This window comes from Callorhinus ursinus, unplaced genomic scaffold, assembly GCF_003265705.2.
Source record: "Callorhinus ursinus isolate GAN/ISIS: 27379988/994484 unplaced genomic scaffold, GSC_fseal_2.0 scaffold6, whole genome shotgun sequence".
In the NCBI taxonomy this organism is placed as follows: Eukaryota; Metazoa; Chordata; class Mammalia; order Carnivora; family Otariidae; genus Callorhinus; species Callorhinus ursinus.
Genome location: NW_027397068.1, coordinates 80,810,647 through 80,830,821, shown reverse-complemented (window position 1 = coordinate 80,830,821; position 20,175 = coordinate 80,810,647). Strand labels below are relative to the sequence as shown.

At 43.6% G+C, this 20,175-nt stretch overlaps 1 protein-coding gene across 9 annotated transcripts in view; it reads right to left on the bottom strand.

Moving 5' to 3' along the window:
• FAM120B (family with sequence similarity 120 member B) overlaps window positions 1-20,175 on the bottom strand; it is a 110,818-nt gene that overhangs the window by 73,955 nt on the left and 16,688 nt on the right. For 7 of the 9 annotated variants that reach the window (XR_003206902.2, XM_073894251.1, XM_073894248.1 and 4 more), the window contains 2 exons: window positions 17,348-17,528; window positions 5,661-5,762 (listed from right to left, as the gene is read on the bottom strand). Coding sequence is in view for 8 of the 9 variants with exons in the window: in XM_073894248.1 (XP_073750349.1) it covers window positions 5,661-5,762; window positions 17,348-17,528 (283 nt within the window). In the remaining variant the exon portion in view is untranslated. Of the gene's footprint in view, window positions 1-4,257; window positions 5,466-5,660; window positions 5,763-17,347; window positions 17,529-20,175 lie in introns of those variants that run through there. The other 2 variants (XM_025866512.2, XM_073894249.1) reach the window with 2 other exon arrangements.

The following is a 20,175-nucleotide window of genomic DNA, read 5'->3' as shown; positions in this document are numbered from 1 at the left end:
GCACGGTGGCGGCAACAAACACGTGATATACCCTCAACCAACAGTACTGAGAGTCAAGCACGGTGGCGGCAACAAACACGTGATACCCTCAACCAACAGTGACATGCTGGTGGCCATCACTCCTGGCCTTGGTACCATCTGGGAATTTGTTAGAATTGCAAATTCTTGGAGCGCCTGAGTGGCTCAGTTCTTTGGACATCCGACTCTAGAGTTTCAGCCCAGGTTGAGATTTCATGGGGTGTGGGATTGAGCCCTGCACTGAGCCCCACATTGGGCTCCGCGCTCAGCGGGGGGGAGGGGTCTAGCTGAATATTCTCTCCCTCTATTCCTCCCCCATTTGTGCTCATTTGTGTGCACTCTCTCTAAAATAATTAAATAAATCTTAAAAAAAGAAGAAAAAAGAATTGCAAATTCTCAGGCCGCATCCCAGACCCACTAATCGAACTCCAGGGGTCAGGGAGCAGCAATCTGTTGTAACACGCTCTCCAGGTGGTTCGGACACAGGCAGAGTTTGAATACCACTCAATATTCTTCCACAAAACAGCTAAGAAATCATTTACACAGACAAGAAAAGAATAACTCTCGCCAATAATAAAGAAATTGGTTCTTGAGGGCTAATGATAAAATAGATCAGAGAAAACCACCAGTTTGAAAAACCACATCTTCAAAAATCTCTAATTTAATCAGAGAATTTCAATCCTAAATTCAATCAATAATTTATTTAGTCAAGAACTCGGTACTGAGCACCTGTATGCATATTACTGGAAGAGACAAGACACCTCTGCAGCCTTCTCCAGAAACTGAGGATTTTTGCCTTCAATACAAGACAACATATTCTGGGGTTGTTGTCATTTTCTGTCACACGTAGTACTTGCTAGGCTGCACAGAGACCCTCTGACGATCCTACATAATGGCCTTAATTATAAGGATGGTTCTCTTCCTAAGTACCGTCCACGGAGATTTACTTCTCAGTTGATGGATTTCATCATCTTAAGCCAGAAGGTGTGAATTTCTTTGAAGGATCATTTAGATTAGTTCTCTTCCACTGGTAAACTCACTCTAGACGAAGTGGTTTTTATTTTATTTTTTTTAAGATTTTATTTATTTATTTGACAGAGAGAGACACAGTGAGAGAGGGAACACAAGCAGGGGGAACGGGAGAGGGAGAAGCAGGCTCTCCACTGAGCAGGGAGCCCAGTGTGGGGCTCCATCCCAGGACCCCTGGATCATGACCTGAGCCGAAGGCAGATGCTTAATGACTGAGCCACCCGGGCGCCCCTAGATGAAATGGTTTTTAAACGTGGTGTTAATAACCCAAGAGGGCTGAGCCTACCTAACACCAAGGACACCGTTAGTAATTTCAGCTTAAAAGAAACCTATTTTGGGGCGCCTGCGTGGCTCAGTCGTTAAGCATCTGCCTTCGGCTCAGGTCATGGTCCCAGGGTCCTGGGATCGAGTCCCGCATCGGGCTTCCTGCTCTGCGGGAAGCCTGCTTCTCCCCCTCCCCTGCTTGTGCTCTGTCTGTGAAATAAAGAAATCTTTAAGAAAAATTAAAAATAAAGAAAAGAAACCTGTTTTGATCGGAATTGGAAGGCAGATCAGCTCAGAGCTCCTCTCTCCCCCCCCACAGAGACACCCCTTGCTCCTGGGGATCAATAAGACTTTGCCAGAAAGGACGGCCCCTATACTCCCCCAGAGCGCCAGGGGCAGCTGAGATGTTTCCAAGAGCCACAGACCTACACAATCGATCTCATCTCTAGGTCACCAACCAGCATCACATCTAAAACACACTGGCTTCAAAAACCTAATTACATACCTTGGAAAAAGATTTTGTGTGACCAGATGGACAGGAAAGCCTAGGATCCTTCTGGGGGATCTGAGCCCACAGATGGAGGAGCAGAGGGGCAGGGAAGGAAGTCACTTCTGTGAATGATAACTCTGAGGCCCTTCTCAAGAGATACCTGGAGGATCCACCCCTGGCAGAGGGTTGCTGTATGCACCTCATAAGTAACAAAGCAATAAAGTAATGTTTCTGTTTGTGTTTTTGCAACAATAAACAGAAGTGAGTGAATAAAGACCATAGCAATTCTGTATGCTTTTTATATGGAAATACATATTTCAATAGTTGGGTTTTAGAGTTATCTGATGATTGTTTCCCTTGCACACTGCTGGGGTGAGAAAAACCACCCACCTGTCTGGCTTGTGTCCACTGTCAGGACATGACTGGTGAAGAGTTCTCGAAATTAACGTGCATATATCTTATGTCTCAAGTTTACCTGTTAAAGCTTTAGTTCATAAGTTTTATTTAAATAAATATTTTACTTAGCATTCTCTCGTTTACTAGAGCATTCCTGGCCAAAAGAAAACAAAATTAAAAACCCTGACAACTCCACGCTTGCAAAGTGAATCTTCACTCTGGCTGGGTAAACTTCAAGAGCCTATTTATTATAAGCAAAAAAAAAAAAAAAATTTCATTCAGGTACAAACAGAGTAGAATGCATTGATATCTCGATATATTAAGCTCTAAGTGTACAGGGATGAATGTCTCATTTCGTGCTTGCAAAATGACACTGTTATGCCACTCCTCCTAATGAATCCAAATACAGTGAATGTGGCTCTAAAAAGTGAAATTCAACTGTTGGCTTGTGACTCAAATGTGTATTTGTAACACAGTTATTTGAAAAATCTTCAGATTATTTTTACAAATGGAAAGAAAACCGGCATTGAGGTTTTGAAGCCATTTCTCTTGACCCATGATGTCAGGTGGGTGGGTCAGGAGGCGGGCGGTCACGTCATCATCTCGTCACGTGTGCGTTCGTGCACCTGGGCAGCAGTTGGGGACTTGGATCTACCACCCACAGAAACTGCTAGGACCTGACAAGACTCTCTAGACCTGTACACGTATGTACACATCCATACACAGACTGTTGAGAGCACACAGAAGAAAGCTCCACCACAACAGCCCCAGCAAATGAAGGCCTGGGTCAAACATGGCACCTTCTTTTCAGGAAAGGTATCACTTCGTCTCACTTCAGGCTGTAAGAGTCTTCTGAGACGACCTGCAAGATTTTGGTGAGTCAAACACCCTCATAAAGCTGAGAAATATACGGCTAATTAGCTGTCTTAGGTCTCTGAAACGAGGGAATGCTTATGATGACAAGAAAACTGACACTGAGGAGAGGAAGAACCACTTCTGCTCCGTCTGAAGAAGAACCTCCAACTCTGGGGGAGAAGACGCTATTCCACATGCCTGCCCTGGTTTGGTCCAAGACTCACTCCACAACAGGCAGAGCCCCAGTAAGTGAGGAAGGAGGGAGAGAGGGGCTGTGTGTGCTGAGAAGAAACAAGCACGTATGTGCAAACTCGAGGGCCCTTCAAGAGCTGTGTCTGGGGAAAGGAAGCCCGATTTCCAGGTACAACCTTCTTGCATCGTCGAAAACATCGCATCTCAGGACGCTGGTGAGACGAGAGACGCAAGAGCACCCACGCACACAGATGAGACACATGCACGCAGCTTACAGCTCACGAGTGCGCACGTCCGGACGTGTGTCTGTAAGCGGCGTGTGCACCCACAGATGGGAGCACAGAGTGGACACAGGGGTGTGATAAAGTACGCCAGTAATGAAGTTTACTTTTCTGCTCCTTGCCTGGTCAATTTTAATTCTTTCTCCCTCCTAATTTTTAGGTAATCTGTAATTTTTCTGCTCCCCTGTGTTTCCTTTCCATTTTGTGAAAAATATCTGTGATTTCTGTTTCTACATTTCTACTATTTAAGAAAGCAAGCTAAATCACATGTGCTGTTAGAAGGAAGCCCTTTTTAAAAAGAACACTCTGGCCACTCTATCAGGAGACTCACTGGAAACACACCATTTATGAAATCAACCTGCTTGAAACTCTCTCAGGAGAACAAGAAAATCAGATTTGTGTCCTGAGGTGACGCCCCTTCTACCGACAGGACCGCTGGCCTCACGTGGGAACGACGGCTCCCATCATGCAACAAGGGCCTTTTGCACCCGGGCCGAGGCACCTGTGCGCATCAGGTTTCCTGAGACAGGTGTATGGACGGCAGGCATCAGAGGACGCCACGGTTTTCAGCACACGCTGCCTGAGCAATGGAAAATACCCGTGACACAAACAGGACGGTCTGTCTCCATTTTAGTTGAAAAACCATCTGGCATTTTTCCTCATGGATACAGAAAAGTATTTAAATATTAAAATCTTGTCATTTTCATATCTTTATTAACATAAGCACAAACAAAGAGTCATTCATGTAAATTATCAGCACCAAAAGCTCAGGATCCCACTCGAGTCTTCCAGTGATGGAAGCCCTGCACGCAAGCTCTTCTGGAGCCCGGCCCTGACATGCAGCCCGCGCAGACACACGCAGAACTTTGTGGGTCCGGTAGTGCCAAGGAGGAGGCTTGCTTAAGCCCCAGAAGTAGTCTCTGTGATCATGATATGGCTGCCAGAGTTTATGAAAACATTTCAAGGAGTGGCCTTTAAAACTAACTCATAATATGATGATGAGCCAAACGGTCTCTTTAATTCAAACCATGAAGAAAACTATAATCCCTCTTCATATTATTTTTGGAAAGATACAATAAGATGGAAATCACATATATAATAAAACATTTCTGAAAAATTATTTTGGCTATCCTTTAAAAATATCTCTTGCTGTATAAACAGATGTTAATTCATCTTCATTTTTTTTTTTTTTGATAAATACCTTTTTAGGTTTGAATATATCACTGGCTGAGAGAATAAGGAAATATTCCCTATAGTAACTTTCCTCACCTCTCCCAATACAATTCCATTTTTAAGAAAATTATTTTGCAGTGCTCACACCCTTATTTGGTAAACTGCAGACTTGCATGATGGGAACAACAGTGGCATGAGAGAATTTAACGCATACAAAAATGGAATATCAAAGTTTTAGAAAAATACTTGTCCTCTGAAACAATGGCAAGGAACACTAAAAATAAACCCTCACCACCCTCCTCATCTTTAACCTGCCTTTATGTACAACACTACCCCCCACTCAAATTCTTGACTTTTTTCAGATACTAAGAACTCGCAGGAACAAAGGACAAAGGACTTCAGCTAATTTTTAGGTGAACTTTGTTTTTTGTTCCCTCCCCTTATAGGTTTTAAGATAACACTCATGAAGAGAAAACTTATTTTTCCAGCTGAAATAACTTTCCTTTATCTTCCCTTTCCAGTTCATCAAAACATACTCTCAGTAGTAGGAAGGAGAACTGACTCGAGCAGAATATCAAGAATCCAACCCTGTTGATTTGGCAGATAATTGCTGAGCGAAGTCGAGGCACTGGGCCCTGGGGTCAGGCGGCAATGGGCTTGGGCCCACAGCTGTACTCCTCTTGGCCTTGCTCTCCCCTGATGTAGACCTTGAATAAGGGCCCAGGCGGAGTGAGGCAGAGCAGACAGCAGACTGGCCCAGGGTCCACCTGTGGAACAAAGGCCCATTCCTTTGCTGTTTCAGAACGTTAATAGACAGGTACATTCCTTGTGGGCCCAGGGTTGACATGAAAATTAGTATATGTGCAGTTCTGAAAAAACATGTTTCCACAATGGATCCATTGTTGGACTTGTATCATATGGTGAACAAATGAGTGATTTATTGAAACCAAAACTGTCTGTACCTGGAATGTTCATCTGCAGAGGCCTGACGAGGTCCGGGTGCCTCAGTGGGTTCCCAGAGTACACAAACCACTCCTTGACAGTGGGGCAGGTGCTGGTGCCATCTGAGTAAAGATAGCAGGATCAATAGATGCACATGACTATCAACATTCATCACCAGGCTGACGGTAACAGACCCAGCTCCACTGGGGGCCAACTGCAAGGTGGTGAGTACGGTGAGGTCTCACATCCAAGGACACTAAGAGGGGCCTCAGGCCCAACAGTCAGACCCCTACCCTCTGATCTCACTTCAACAAGAGCAACGACCTCTGGGATGGGGAGACGGCAGGGTAACCCAGGTCAGTAAACAGTAACGGGGGGCAGAGATCACCGCCTATGTGGCTCCTACGACGTCCTTCCTCCTGGGCTCTCACACTGCTGCACACAACACTTAGGGAAGACTGGTACTAGGACAGTCCTTTCTTTAATTCACTGTTTTGTGTAACCATCAAGACTATTATTACATTAGACAATTCAAAAAGCTAGTAGGGATAATCTAGAACAAAGGCATTTCTGTATGTTGGATTGTTAATTGCTATTAAAGATTCAGTTTCTCTTCCATTCTATCTACTCAGTGAGCAAAGATGGAAGGTGGCTCTCCTACCCACCATGCTCACCTAGCTTGGGGTCATCAGGCTGCCATCTCTCCAGCACCCAAACCCCTGCCTCCCCTCCCCCAGGGCACTCAAGACCACCCCCGGGCCCTTTGGGACCTGGCTTCCTACCCCACACGGGCCCACCCCTATCTTCAGACTCACCCCATCCAAGGCATTTTCCACGTAAATTCGAGCTTTTGGGTTTTTGCTGTTTTACAGTGAAAACCTGACCAGGCTGCTGGTCCTAATTTAAGATCCCGCAACAGCAGCCCACTGTACCAGCCTCAGAGTGCAGACCTGGGAGCATGCCAAGCTCCCCCACTCCCACCCCACTGCACGCTGCTTGACCCAGCACCCTCTCCTAGACCCGCACACAGTGACTGGAGGGCCCCTGAGTCTCGCCTCGCCAGTCCGCAGGATATGCGCTGTTTGGGCTGGGTCCCCAGGGAACCCGGCTCTGGCTCCCATCCTGCTCCTCGGCTGGAGTACCTCACATCCTCAAACTCACCATGCCTTTTCTCACCTCCTCGGCCCAGAACCCCTTCCCTCCACGCACTCCAGGCCCGCTTCTCTCCATGCCCAGACTTCCGTGCTGTCCACTGGGGCACTTCTGCTGACACTGCACATGCTTACTTACTCCCCTCACTGACCACCTGACTGAGCTCCTGGTACCAGAACTGAGACCTCTTCACAGTCTCAGTCCCTAGCATGAGGCCCAGGGCAGACGCCTGTTAACCCTAAGTTTAATGAACACATTAACCTAAATTTCACACACACAAAAAGAAAAAGAAAGAAAATTCTGAGAAGTATTCTTGTAGTTGTTAAAAACAACAGCAACATCCACTATGTGATCCTCTTGGCCTATAGGTATTCATTACACTAAAGAACAGCCAGCTGAGTGAATGGTGTTTTAAGTTGCTATTTCTGAAAGGAGAGCATTCTCTCATGCCCAAAGACAGACCTCACTAGGTTGCGTACCTCACGGATGACAGCTCTCCACCAGCCAGCCAGCTGCCTCCTTAGGAAATCACTGAAACATTTACAAAACCGCATTTTATACCATCTTTCAACTGAAACTGTTCTAAACCTCTAAACCCCGGGGCCTGGGGTTGACTTCTCAGAGCTTTAGTTCTGAATAATGTTAAGAAGAAGGCACTGCTACTGTTTGTTAGACAATACCAGGTAGATTTCCTACTAAGACCTAGAGCAGTCAGTTTTTGGACAAATATTCCAAAGGCAATGCCACACACTAGTCAGTTATTCCGCTACAACCTCGGAAGAAAGAGCTGCCCACTGAGACCACCTCACCAGGATCTACAAACCCCGCTTCTGCGCAAGGGACACACCGGGCTGAAGACCAGCATGGACACCAACTTCCCCTTTCTCCAAAATTTACATCAGCACAGATAGCAAATTCCTTCTTTTCTCCATCATTTAGACCAGTGAGGATTAAGTCCATATTAACTACAGTTTCTCCTAATTAACCACAGAACAAAAGTTTTTGCTTTTAAGGTGACTGACTTAATTCCAATGAGTTTCAAGGACCACACAACACAGTCACAGAACAAGAGTGCACCTGCTGCTTAAAATGCAGTACCTAACAGCTACTGACTAACAGAGACTTGAATATGAAAACCTGTAATTTTTATCACATAAGAAATCAACTAACTAGCCAGAGGATGAAAGGTAAAACCGACCTGCTGACTGGAATTTTTACTCCCTAAATGAAATTTTATTTGAACTTATGGGTAAGGATGCAGGAAATGATGGAGATATGAAAGATGAGTATTTTCTTGAGGTGCAGGGCAGGGAAAGGTGCTAGGTCACTATGCAGGGTCTGCAGGTTCTCTGGCACTCTGCCCTCCCCCTTGTGAGCTGCTGGGCAACATGGGCACCCTCAGTGTTCCCTCACTTCCTTCCTCTGCCACGGGAGGGTAAAAGGGCAGTGCACAGTGGCTAGAAAATGTGTGAACACTTACAAAGAATAAGTTTAATAGTCTGGATAATGACTTTTCCAAATCCAAATATTCAGATGGCAGCATTTTCACTTTTAATCCAAACTGCCGCTCCTACAGACACAAACTTACCAGTCCTTCAAAACCCAGAGCTAGCTGCAAAGTGTTACCTGAGATCCTCTTAAAATAAACAGATATTGCTGAAAAATCCTAGAGTTTAGCCTATTCTCTGGGATACCACATAATTTCAGAGGTTTTTCTATAAAACTCCTTAAAGAAAACAGAGGCAATAAACTCTTGGACATTGGTCTAAGCAATATTGTTTTTGGATTTATCTCCTGAGGCAACAAAAGCAAAGGCAGAAAAAGCAAAAATAAACTATTGGGATGTCATCAAACTAAAAAGCTTCTGCCCGGGGCACCTGGGTGGCTCTGTTGGTCAAAGCTCCTGCCTTAAGCTCAGGTCATGATCCTGGGGTCCCAGGATCAAGACCCACATCAGGCTCCCTGCTCAGCGAGGAGTCTGCTTCTCCCTCTGCCCCTCCCCCTGCTCATGCTCTCTCTCGCTCTTGCTCTCTCTCTCAAATAAATGAATAAATCTTTAAATAAATAAAAAGCTTCTGCCCAGCAAAGGAAATCATCAAAAAAACAAAAGGTAACCTAGTGAATGGAAGAAGATATTTGCAAATGACATATCCAATAAGGGATTAGTATCCAAAATATATAAAGAACTTATACAACTCAACACCAAAAAAACAAGCAATCTGATAAAAAATGGGCACAGGACCCGAACAGACATGTCTCCAAAGAAGACATCCCCAGATGGCCAAGAGACACTGAAGAGGCTCAACATCACTCATCATCAGGGAAATGCAAATCAAAACCACAGTGAGATATCACCTCACACCTGTCAGAATGGCTAAAATTAACAACACATGAAACAACAGGTGTTGGGAGGATGTGGAGAAAGGGGAACCCTCGTGCACTGTTGGTGGGAATGCAAGCTGGTGCAGCCACTCACTCTGGAAAACAGTATGGAGGTTCCTCACAAAATTAAAAATAGAACTACCACATGAACATTTCTGGGCATTTACCTGAAGAAAATGAAAACACAAATTTGGAAAAGATATATGCACCCCTATGTTTGCTGCAGCATTATTTACAATAGCCAAGATACGGAAGCAGCCCAAGTGTCCATCGACTGATGGACGGATAAAGAGCTGACACACATACACACACAGGAGTATCAGTCAGCCATAAAAAAGAATGAAATTTTGCAACAACATGGATGGACCTCAAGGGTCTTATGCTAAGTGAAATAAGCCAGACAAATACCATATATTTTCACTTATATGCGGAATCTAAAAAACAAAACAAATGAACAGACAGAAACATACTCATAAATACAGAGAAGAAAGTGCTGGTTGCCAGAGACAAGGGTGGTGGGACAATGGATGAAAATAGGGGAAGGTGGGGTGCCTGGCAGACGTTAAGCGTCTGCCTTCGGCTCAGGTCATGATCCCAGGGTCCTGGGTTCGTGCCCCGCATCGGGCTCCCTGCTCAGTGGGGAGCCTGCTTCTCCCTCTCCCACTCCCCTTGCTTGTGCTCTCTCTCTGGCTGTGTCTCTCTCTGTCAAATAAATAAAATCTTAAAAAAAAAAAAAAAAGAAAAGAAAAAGAAAATAGGGGAAGGGGATTAAGAGGTACCGACTTCCAGTAATAAAATAACCAAGGCATGGAGATAAAAGTACAGCATAGGGAATGTAGTCAATAATACTGGAGTAGGTTTGTATGGTGACAGATGGTAACCATACTTAATATGGTGCGTGTTTTGTAATTTATACAAATGTCGAATCACCAAGTTGTACACCCGAAATGAATATAATATTGTATGTCAACTATACTTTAAATAAAAATTTAAAAAATTAAAAATAAAACTGCCTAAATAGGAAAAACAAAATTTCAAAGGTTTTAACCTGGCATGCACTTTGCAACAATTTGGTTCATCTGAATTAGAATGAAATAATCTTAAATGCCTAAAAATCAAGAAAAAGAAAAGAGGAAAACTGCGTTTGGCAATTCCTAAAAGAAAAGGCTGATTTTCTCAAACTTTCAATATGCTAGGCTCTACGTTCAAAGGAGTAAAGAACTTGAGAAAAGTTCTTTGCTAGTTTAACTCCCTTCAAGCTGTAACGTTTTATATGGAAAATGGAAAAATGACATAATCAAATTTGGTCTTCTGTTATTCCCAAAGGACAGACATATCGATCCACTCTGTACAATCTTCTGTATGTAACAAAGACATGTTCTCCAGGAGCAAAGTTGGGAAACTGTCCACACTTGCAGCCCCTCCCCCACGAAAACGCCACCTAGCCTATGCTGACCACTCTCACTTGGCCTGGAGGGGCCGGGAGGGTCTGTGGGTGTGCTCTCGGGGCAGGCAAGGGAGAGTGAGGAGAAGTCGTCAATTACAATCACTCAGTTGCTGGGATTTTTAAGTTTAATAAACCATCCCTCAGGCTTTTAAAGAACAATATTTGTCCTTATGGTTCTGTAGTATTTTTATATGGCTGGTTTAACCTGTATTTATATGTGGCCTTAGTCCTGAAAAATATTAAAAGACTCCCCACACATATGTTTTTCTATGGACATATCTCGGATCTTGATGTGCTGATGGCCTGCAGGCGCTTTGTGAAGGCGCCACACAACCGGACCGCAACGCACACAAGCATGAGACCACCAGGCTCACCCAGCTGCGTGAGGGCCCCGGAGTGTCACCGAGGGAACGGCGGGCAGGACGAGAGCACAACCTGCGGACAGCCGCCTGTGCGCACCGGCGCCCCCAGCCCTGCTAACTGCACCGACGTAAAGGAGAAGAGCAGGATACACTTCGGCATCTTCCCAGTTTTTTTCCTCTTTCCTAAAATGTACACGGCTTCACGGTGACACAGGAAGCTAAGATTTTCATGAGGAGACAGAGTTAGGATCTGAAGTAAAGTAAGAACTGTTGTGAAGGCAAGGTGGGCTGAGGGGGGATGACCGGAGGGATTCTGCCCTCACTGGGCCGTGACACCACCCAGCCATCGAAATAGCGCACATGCCTCTAGACAAAATACATGTGGGAGTGTTGCCAGCCAACCACTCCAACATCCTCAGACGAGCTCTCCAACGTGTACCCGTAATGAGGGACTCTGAAGCACCAGTGGATTAGTCCAGTGCCAGTGCCTTCTGGCTCAGACCTCCAGTGTCTACAGCTGTGCAAGTGTAAGAGCCTGGTTCTAGGACTCAGGGTCTACACCCGCGGAGTTAAAGACACCTTTGATTCTAAAAAAAAACCTCACTTTAAACAAGTAGTTCCCACTTGTCAGTCAGGCTGGGCTCGGAGAAGGCGGCTCACCTCTCAGGACTTGACAGATCATCGCTCTTCCTCCTGTGTCTGCAATTCAACTGTTATAGTTACCCTTTCCTGAGGAAAGCTTTGCTAAATGGAAATACTGGAACTGACTAATCTCTGCTAGTTCAGCTTACAGCCAGTGGGGACAAGGGACATCAAACAAGCACATAAACAAACTGTGATAAGCTATGAATGAAAAGCACACGGTTATTTCAGAGAAGAACTGACTTTTGATGAAGAAATAGGGAGGAAGCAGTTAGTTCGGGGGGAGTTAGTTTTTAAGTTCATAAGGGACAAATAGAATTGATCAGAAGAATGGCCTGAGCCAGAAAAAATACAAGTTGTATTTGTCAACATGGATACAGTTTCTAGAGCAATGCAAGTAAATGGGACCACTTGGGTGTAAAACGGTCACACCCGGTGTGAGGGCCTCCCACACATGGGGGTTGGCAGAGAGCAGGGGCTGGAGCAGGGGTGATGTAGGGTGGGAGGTGGCCAAGATGGGGGCAGAGCTGCCTGACCAGTCTTCCCACCAACACCTCTATTTCTGGACAAATTTCTGCAGCCACCGCATTGTTGAGTTGGACAGAGGCACTATGCAGATTGCAGCCTAGGGAGCGAGAGCCCTACCAGAACAAGAAAGTCTCTGAGACAAGCAAAGTCTGCAGATCAAGACTGTGATAACAGTCAAGGGACTGTAGCACAGAGCACCAGCACTGGCACTGTGCAGAAAGGAGCTTCCAAAATCTGCACAGAGGTGCCCTTGAGGTCCTAGTTGAGAAGTGAGCTCTAACATGTCCAGGGCAAAACTCAGGGAGGCTGGACAGGACAACTACAGACCAGCCCCGCCGAGCAACCAGCGGACCCTACAGAGCTCCACAACATCAGAGTCCTACCAACCAATGTGCAGAGACCCTCATTAGACACCTAGCACTCAGGGCACAGCCCAGGAAGGCCAAGCCTCGGGAGCAGGGCCATTCCAGCTCTAGAGTGAAAGTCCTCTCAGACCAAGTCTAATAAAGCTTAAGGCAAGCCCTGAAAGGATCTGGTAAATTTAAGTGCCTGATAGAACACAAGTCAATACCCTTCAGAGATCCAAACTCTTCTAGGCTACAATCAAAACACAGTGGACATGGAAATAAGCAGAAATACATAAGGATAGTAAGCAGAAACACATGGCCCCCTTACAAGAAGAAAAAGTCAATCAACAGACACAGGCCCAGAAATGATGGAGCTGATGGAATTAGTGGACAAGAACTTGAAAACAGGTCCTGTGCATAAATTTAAGGATTTAAAGGCAAACGTGAAGATGGGGGCAGGGGATGGAAGATTAAAAAAAAAAAAAAACAGCTGAAAAACACAATATCTAAAACAAACATTTCACTGGATGGGTTAATAGCAGATTAGATGTTGCAGAAGAAAGGTTCAATAAACTTGAAATAAGAGCAACAGGAACTACCCAAACTGAAGCACAGAGAAAAGAGGCTTAAAACAAGCCAGGGTGCATAATGGGCACCATGAGCAATAAATCAAGCATGGAACTGGGAGGCCCAGAGTGAGAGGGGAAAGCAATAGAGAGAGGAGACAATGTTTGATGAAATAAAATTCATTTTTTCCCCAAATTTGATAGGAAATGTAAACTCACTGGTCCAAGAAGCTCAGGAATCCCAAGCAGAATAAACATTGAGTATATCACTCCAAAGCTCAGCTTAAACAAATTACTAAAAACCAGCGCTCAAGAGAAAAACCTTATGGACAGCTGGAGGGAAAAACACTTGTTACAGATGGGGAACAACAGTAAGAAGGACCACGGTCACCACGTGACAGCCAATACAAGCTAGAGACAACATAACAACATCTTTACAGTGCTGAACAAAAAATAAAAATACCTAAAATTCTATATACAGCAAAATTACACTTCTGAAATAAAGATATTTTCAGGGGAAAAAAATCAGGAAATAAAATGAGCACCATAAGAAACGTAAAAGCAAGTTCTCTAAATGAAGAAAGATGATACCAAAGGACATTTGGATCTACACAAAGAAATGGAGAGCGCCAGCAATGGTGCACTCCAAAGCCTTCTCATTTGTAAACTCCTCTAAAAGGCAGCTGATTGGTTAAATTAATGGTTGGAAAATGATATCCAATGGGCCAAGTCTGACTTTCTTGCGCTATACAGTCTGAAAGCTATAATGCTTTTCACGTTATTTTAAATGATTAGAAAATTATCAAAAGAATATTCTGTGACACAGGAAGATTATATAAAATTCATGGGAATTGTGACATAGGAAAAGGAAATTAAGCTTTACTGAGACACAGCCTCGCTCCTGTGACAGACAGAGACGTGTCTACACTGCAACAGCAGAGTGTACTTGTTACACAGACAAGAGGGGCCCTCAAAGCCTAAAATATTTATTATCATCTGGCCCTTCACAGAAAAAGTTTGCCAGCCCCTGGTTTAAAGTAAAAATAAGAATATTATGGGATTTAAAACATATGCATACTATCGAAAAATTACACGTATGTAACATTCTTGACATGACCAAACATGTATGTAACATTTTTGCAGAAATCAAGTTACAGAGATCGAGGACAAACTAGTAGGGAACAGGGGACAGGGCCGGAGGGCAGGACACAAAGGGGCAGCATGAGAGAGCTCCTTCGTGGGGATGGACCAATTCTGTATCTTGACATCGAATAGAATACATAAAACTACACACACACACAAATAAATGAGTGAATGTAGAAAATGATGAAGCTGATTAAGAGCCGTAATCTAGTTAATAAAACTGCACTAATGTTAACTTATGGCTCTGACACTGTATTTTATTACCCAAGACGTCGTCTGTGCGGGGGCCTGGGGCAAGGGTACAGGAAAGCCTATGGACTGTTTTTGCAACTCCCATGAGTGTGTAATTACTTCAAAATTAAAAGTTTAAAAAATACACAACAATAGCAAAAATGATGGGAAAATGAAAGTTCGCAGCTACAATGCATCACACACAACGTGGTTATAATACTATTTGAAGGCAAACTGTGGTAACTTAAAGATGTACATTATTAACCCTCGAGGAACCACTAAAAAAAAAAACAACAACAAAAAAACAGGTAAATCTAATAATCCAAAAGAGGACATAAAACAAAATACTAAGAATTATTCAATTAGTCCAAAAGAAGTCAGAAAAGGAGAAAATAAAGGAAAAAAACAGAGCAAAGGGCAAAATGAAAGACTTAAACCCAATCATGTCAATAATTACATTGAATGTAAGTAATCTAAAGACTAAATTAAAAGAAAGATTATCAGGGGCGCCTCGGTGGCTCAGCTGGTTAAGAGTCTGACTCTTGATCTCAGGGTAGCTGAGTTCAAGCCCCACACTGGGGCCTTGAGAAAAAAAATTAATTAAATAAAAGAAAGATGGTCAAACTGGATATGCTGCTTAAAAGAGACATACATTAAGTATAAAGAAATAGTTAAAAGTAAAAGGACAGAAGAAAGATACACAATGCAAACACTAATCTTAAGAAAACTGGAGTGCATATGTTAGCGTCAGACAAGGCCAACTTCAAGACGAGGACTATCACCAGATTTTTTTTTTTTAAAGGGAAATTTCATAATGTTAAAAGGGTCAATTCATTAAGAAACAGGACAATTTTCAATGTATATGCACCTAACAGTGGAACTTCAAAAATATCTGAAGCACAAACTAACAGAACTGAGGGAATAAATAAAAACATCCACAAGAGCACCTGCAGACTTCAACACTCTTCTCTCCAGAACTAATTACAAGTCAAAAGGAGATGGGGAGAAGACTTGAACAGCCCTGTCAACCCAACTGCCACGTTAGAACAGCAACTGTAAACATACATCATTTTCAAGGACACATGGATCATAAGCTAAGCCAAGCAAGCAACGCAAAATATGCCTCATTACCACCACAAGTAAACCAGCAATAGCAGCATTTTATGTTCACATCCTAAAAATGTAAACTTCATGGAGAAAGCCAAAAAATTGAAAAAGAAGAGAGTAAAGATCAATTGTGAAGACAAGTTCAATTTGAGTAATTATTCCTGTTATTGTGGTTAAGTAATCAAGTTACCAATATGGCTGTAAATAATCTGCATTAACAAAGTATGAAATTTAAGTTAGTAAAGTTCATATATTTGGACTTCATTTAATAAGCTACTCTAAAAACAATTTTAGGCAGGGGCGCCTGGGTGGCTCAGTCGGTGAAGCGTCTGCCTTTAGCTCAGTTCATGATCCCGGGGTCCTGGGATCGAATCCCACATGGGGCTCCTTGCTCAGTGGGGAGCCTGCTTCTCCCTCTCCCCCGCCCCCACTCATGCTCTCTCTCTCTCTCTCTCTAATAAATAAAATCTTTTAAAAAAATTTAAAAAATAAAAAATAAAAACAATTCCAGGCAAATACTATACAATGTAAAATTTTTTTCATGATTAAGATGTCTTTTTTTAATCATTAGAATCAATGTGAAATCACTTGTGTTAAGAAAGAATATGGAAAGAGAACCACATAAGAAAAAGAAATAGAAAAATATTATTTAAATACTATCTGGTCCCAAAGTTTATTCCATAGGTTCTTTTGTTTCTGTTTTTCAATTGGTGTAAACATCTTTCTCATGTCTTCCTTAGGGCACATAAGCCTCTGGATTCTGGCAGCACATGTGGGAAAAGGCAGTATGTGCCGAGAATCCAATAAAAATTGGATTCGAAGAACCTTGCCACTCCACACCCTGCCAAAGCAAAGAATCATGACAGCATTTTAATTGGAGGATTCTATCACCACCTGTAAGTTATGAAATGCTTACTTTCCGGAATAACAGAGTGATCTTAATACCAATATTGGTACGTCCGGAAATAACGGAGTTTAGGCAAAAGGACCGCAGACACCCTTTCTTCGGGATCTTACTGCTTCTGTGTCCGTCCCAGTCATAGTGTGTGCAGCCCTGTTTGCTCTCAAGTCAGACCAGTGTCCCAGGAGGCCAGTCGCAGGCGAGCAGGACCTCACCTAAGAGGTATCTGCATGTGTGAAGCATCACTAGTCTCTACTATGAAGTGCTCTTCTCTCCCCTCAATGCCCCCCAACTCCCCTGAAAAGAGAGCAGCAGGGCCTAATTCATTTTCCAACTGGTGATGAAGGCCCCCCAACTTTCCTGCTCTGGCCACTGACAGTCCTCTCCCTACATGCTTGCTGTTATTGCACAAGGAAAATATAGATGGGAAAAACCTAAATACAAACGCTGTAAGGGAAAATTTTGTTTATACTTTAAAATATGATGTACTAGATTTTATGGAATTATTTTATGAAAATCACATTTGGAAGAAGAATAAGTAGACATTGTCTTCTAATAATAAACATACCCTACACTCCTGCAGAAGGAAAGGGTTTTCACATTTTTCAGAAAACACAAATCCTTTTAAGGAATAAAAGTATAACATTTTATAAAAACAATGCACTCTTCTTTTAATGAATACTGATCAACTGTTTGCTAATTAGATAGAGATGTCCCATGGCGTTTACCCTTAATCTTGTACAGATGTGAGTGGTATTCTCAATTACAGATTTTACAGAGAAACAAAACCCTTTTTAATTGTATCCGTGTCCTGAAAGAATGCATTCTACTTCATTTGGTCTGTTTCTCAGAATCCAACTCCAAATAGCACTGTTGCTAAGAGAGACCAACAAGCTCACCTCTGCCGTCCCCCAGTAAGAGGGAGTAAACGCGCTGCCGCACTGGGCGGTAAACAAAAGCCTGGCTGGGCAGAGCTTGGTCGAGGGCGTCCTCCAACGTGTTACTGCACTCAATCTCTCCGCTGCTCATGATGTTGTACACCAGGTAGCTCTCTGCCTGGACGTGCTGTGCTCGAGCAACCTGTGCAAAATTGAAATACAACTGCTTTCTCCTTGAAAACAAAACAGTAATCTTCAAGAAAAAACCAACCCTTTTTATCCCATGCCAGTGTTTTTAGGCACTCAGAAATGGAGTGATGGTCCCTCAAACTCATGACATCGGGCTGGCATTGTTTCCTCTCCTTGGCATTTCTAGGCTCCAAACTGTCAATTACTCCTGCACCTCCAATCGCCAACCGCCTACCAGACTTACCACACTGACTTCTGTGGCATCTCGGAATTTTGTCTGCCTGATGAGAAGCATCACTATGAAAGACTCTGACGGAACCTAACCCACTTCTCCCCTCTCCAACCCTAACCCTCCACAGCATCAACATCCTGTCTTCTTAGAAATAGGTCCAGTCACTGCCCTCCTCAAAGCATCTGAATGACTACCACAATCTTCACCCTAACACTCAAGGCCCCAACGTGCTCTTCCCATGATACCCATCCACCTCACAGAAACCAGTCACAATAGTACACCTTCACTGCTCCTCAGGAACACTCGATCCTTCTCCACCTTCACTTGGGATCCAGGAAATGTACCCCCTCAGGGCCTTCCTACCCTCCCACTTCATAAGCTCCTCTCTCGTTAGGGTTCACCACCCACCCTGTCTTCTGCTCCCAACCAGAACTCACCTCCCCTCGCCTAATGGGGCTCATCCCACATTTACCCTATAGTTATCTTGTCTGATCTCCCCTAGTCAACTAAACTTGCCTGGGATCAGAATCTGTGTCACATTCACCTGTTCAGTAATTCCTTACTGAGCAAAACACATGTGCTGCACACCCCGTTTCTGCCTTGCAACCAGCAATGTTGGCACAAGGTAGGTGATGAGGCACAGGGCTGCATTCCACTTTCTCCTTAAAAAGAGGAGCTAAGGGGCACCTGGGGGGCTCAGTTAAGCCTCTGCCTTCGGCTCAGGTCATGATCTCCGGGGTTCTGGGATCAAGCCCTGTGCATCGGGCTTCCTGCTCAGCGGGGAGTCTGCTTCTCCCTCTCCCTCTGCCTGCTTTATGCTCTCTCTCTCAAATAAATAAATAAAATCTTTAAAAAAAAAAAGTGCTAAGATCAGAGGCCTATAATAACCTACATACAGGTTTTATTTTTTCTGTGAAGAACATTCTTATTAGTGTAGGAAGTGATTTACCCAGATTACTACTCAAAATTCAATCCAAACAGTCTGCCACAAAAGGCATTTAAAATGTGGTGTTACTGGGGCGCCTGGGTGGCTCAGTCGGTTAAGCGGCTGCCTTCGGCTCAGCTCATGATCCCAGGGTCCTGGGATCGAGTCCCACATCGGGCTCCTTGCTCAGCAGAGAGCCTGCTTCTCCCTCTCCCTCTCCCTGCCTGCCACTTCCCCGCTTGTGCTCTCTCTATCTCCTTCTCTCTGTGTCAAATAAATAAATAAAATCTTTAAAAAAAAAAAGTGGTGTTACTGTTGGTGGGAATGCAAGTTGGTATGGCCACTTTGGAAAACAGTGTGGAGGTGCCTCAAAAAATTAAAAATAGAACTACGCTATGACCCAGCAATTGCACTCCTGGGTATTTACCCCAAAGACACAGATGTAGTGAAAAGAAGGGGCACCTGAACCCCAATGTTCATAGCAGCAGTGTCCGCAATAGGCAAACTGTGGAAGGAGCCAAGATGCCCTTCAACAGATGAATGGGTAAAGAAGAGGTGGCCCATAGATACAGTGGAATATTACTCAGCCATCAGAAAGGATGAATACCCAACTTTTACATCCACATGGATGGGACTGGAGGAGATGATGCTAAGTGAAATAAGGCAAGCAGAGAAAGTCAATTATCATATGGTTTCGCTTATTTGTGGAACATAAGTAACAGCGTGGAGGACATTAGGAGAAGGAAGGGAAAAATGAAGGGGGGAGAAATTGAAGGGGGAAACGAACCATGAGAGACGATGGACTCTGAGAAACAAACTGAGGGTTCTGGAGGGGAGGGGGTGGGGGGATGGGTTAGCCCGGTGATGGGTATTAAAGAGGGCACACTCTGCATGGAGCACTGGGTGTTATACGAAAACAATGAATCGTGGAACACTGCATCAAAAACTAATGATGTAATGTATGGTGACTAACATAACATAATAAAATAAAACTTAAAAAATAAAATAACTTATGCACATAAAAAATAAATAAACCTCAGTTTTCTCATCTGTAAAAAAAAAATGTGGTGTTAGGACAACCTGGAATGTCAAAAACTCTGTAAATCGGTGTTCTATTTATATATACTTTTAAGTAGTTCTAGTTATTTTGATTCATTTCTGTAGAATTGAGTCTTACTCTATTTCTCCCTTTCTTCAGATATAAAGTAGGTTTAATAAAAGTGCCAACCTCACAGAACTATCCTGAGGATTAAAGGGGTCAACACAATGGTTAACGAGAGCTCTGCACATGAGGCCTGGCACACAGTGCATGGTCCCCAGTGTCGCCACTGTCACGAGCCTACACGTTATAAAATGTCTATCTCCTTGCTGAAATGTCTTGAAAGCAGGATGGCAGACAAGCTAGCAACTTTAAGGCCAGTAAGGTTAAAAAATATTTTTTAAAGGACTGTTATTTGATACTCTAATGGAAGATCATTGGAAAGTGAACTATTTTTCTATGTG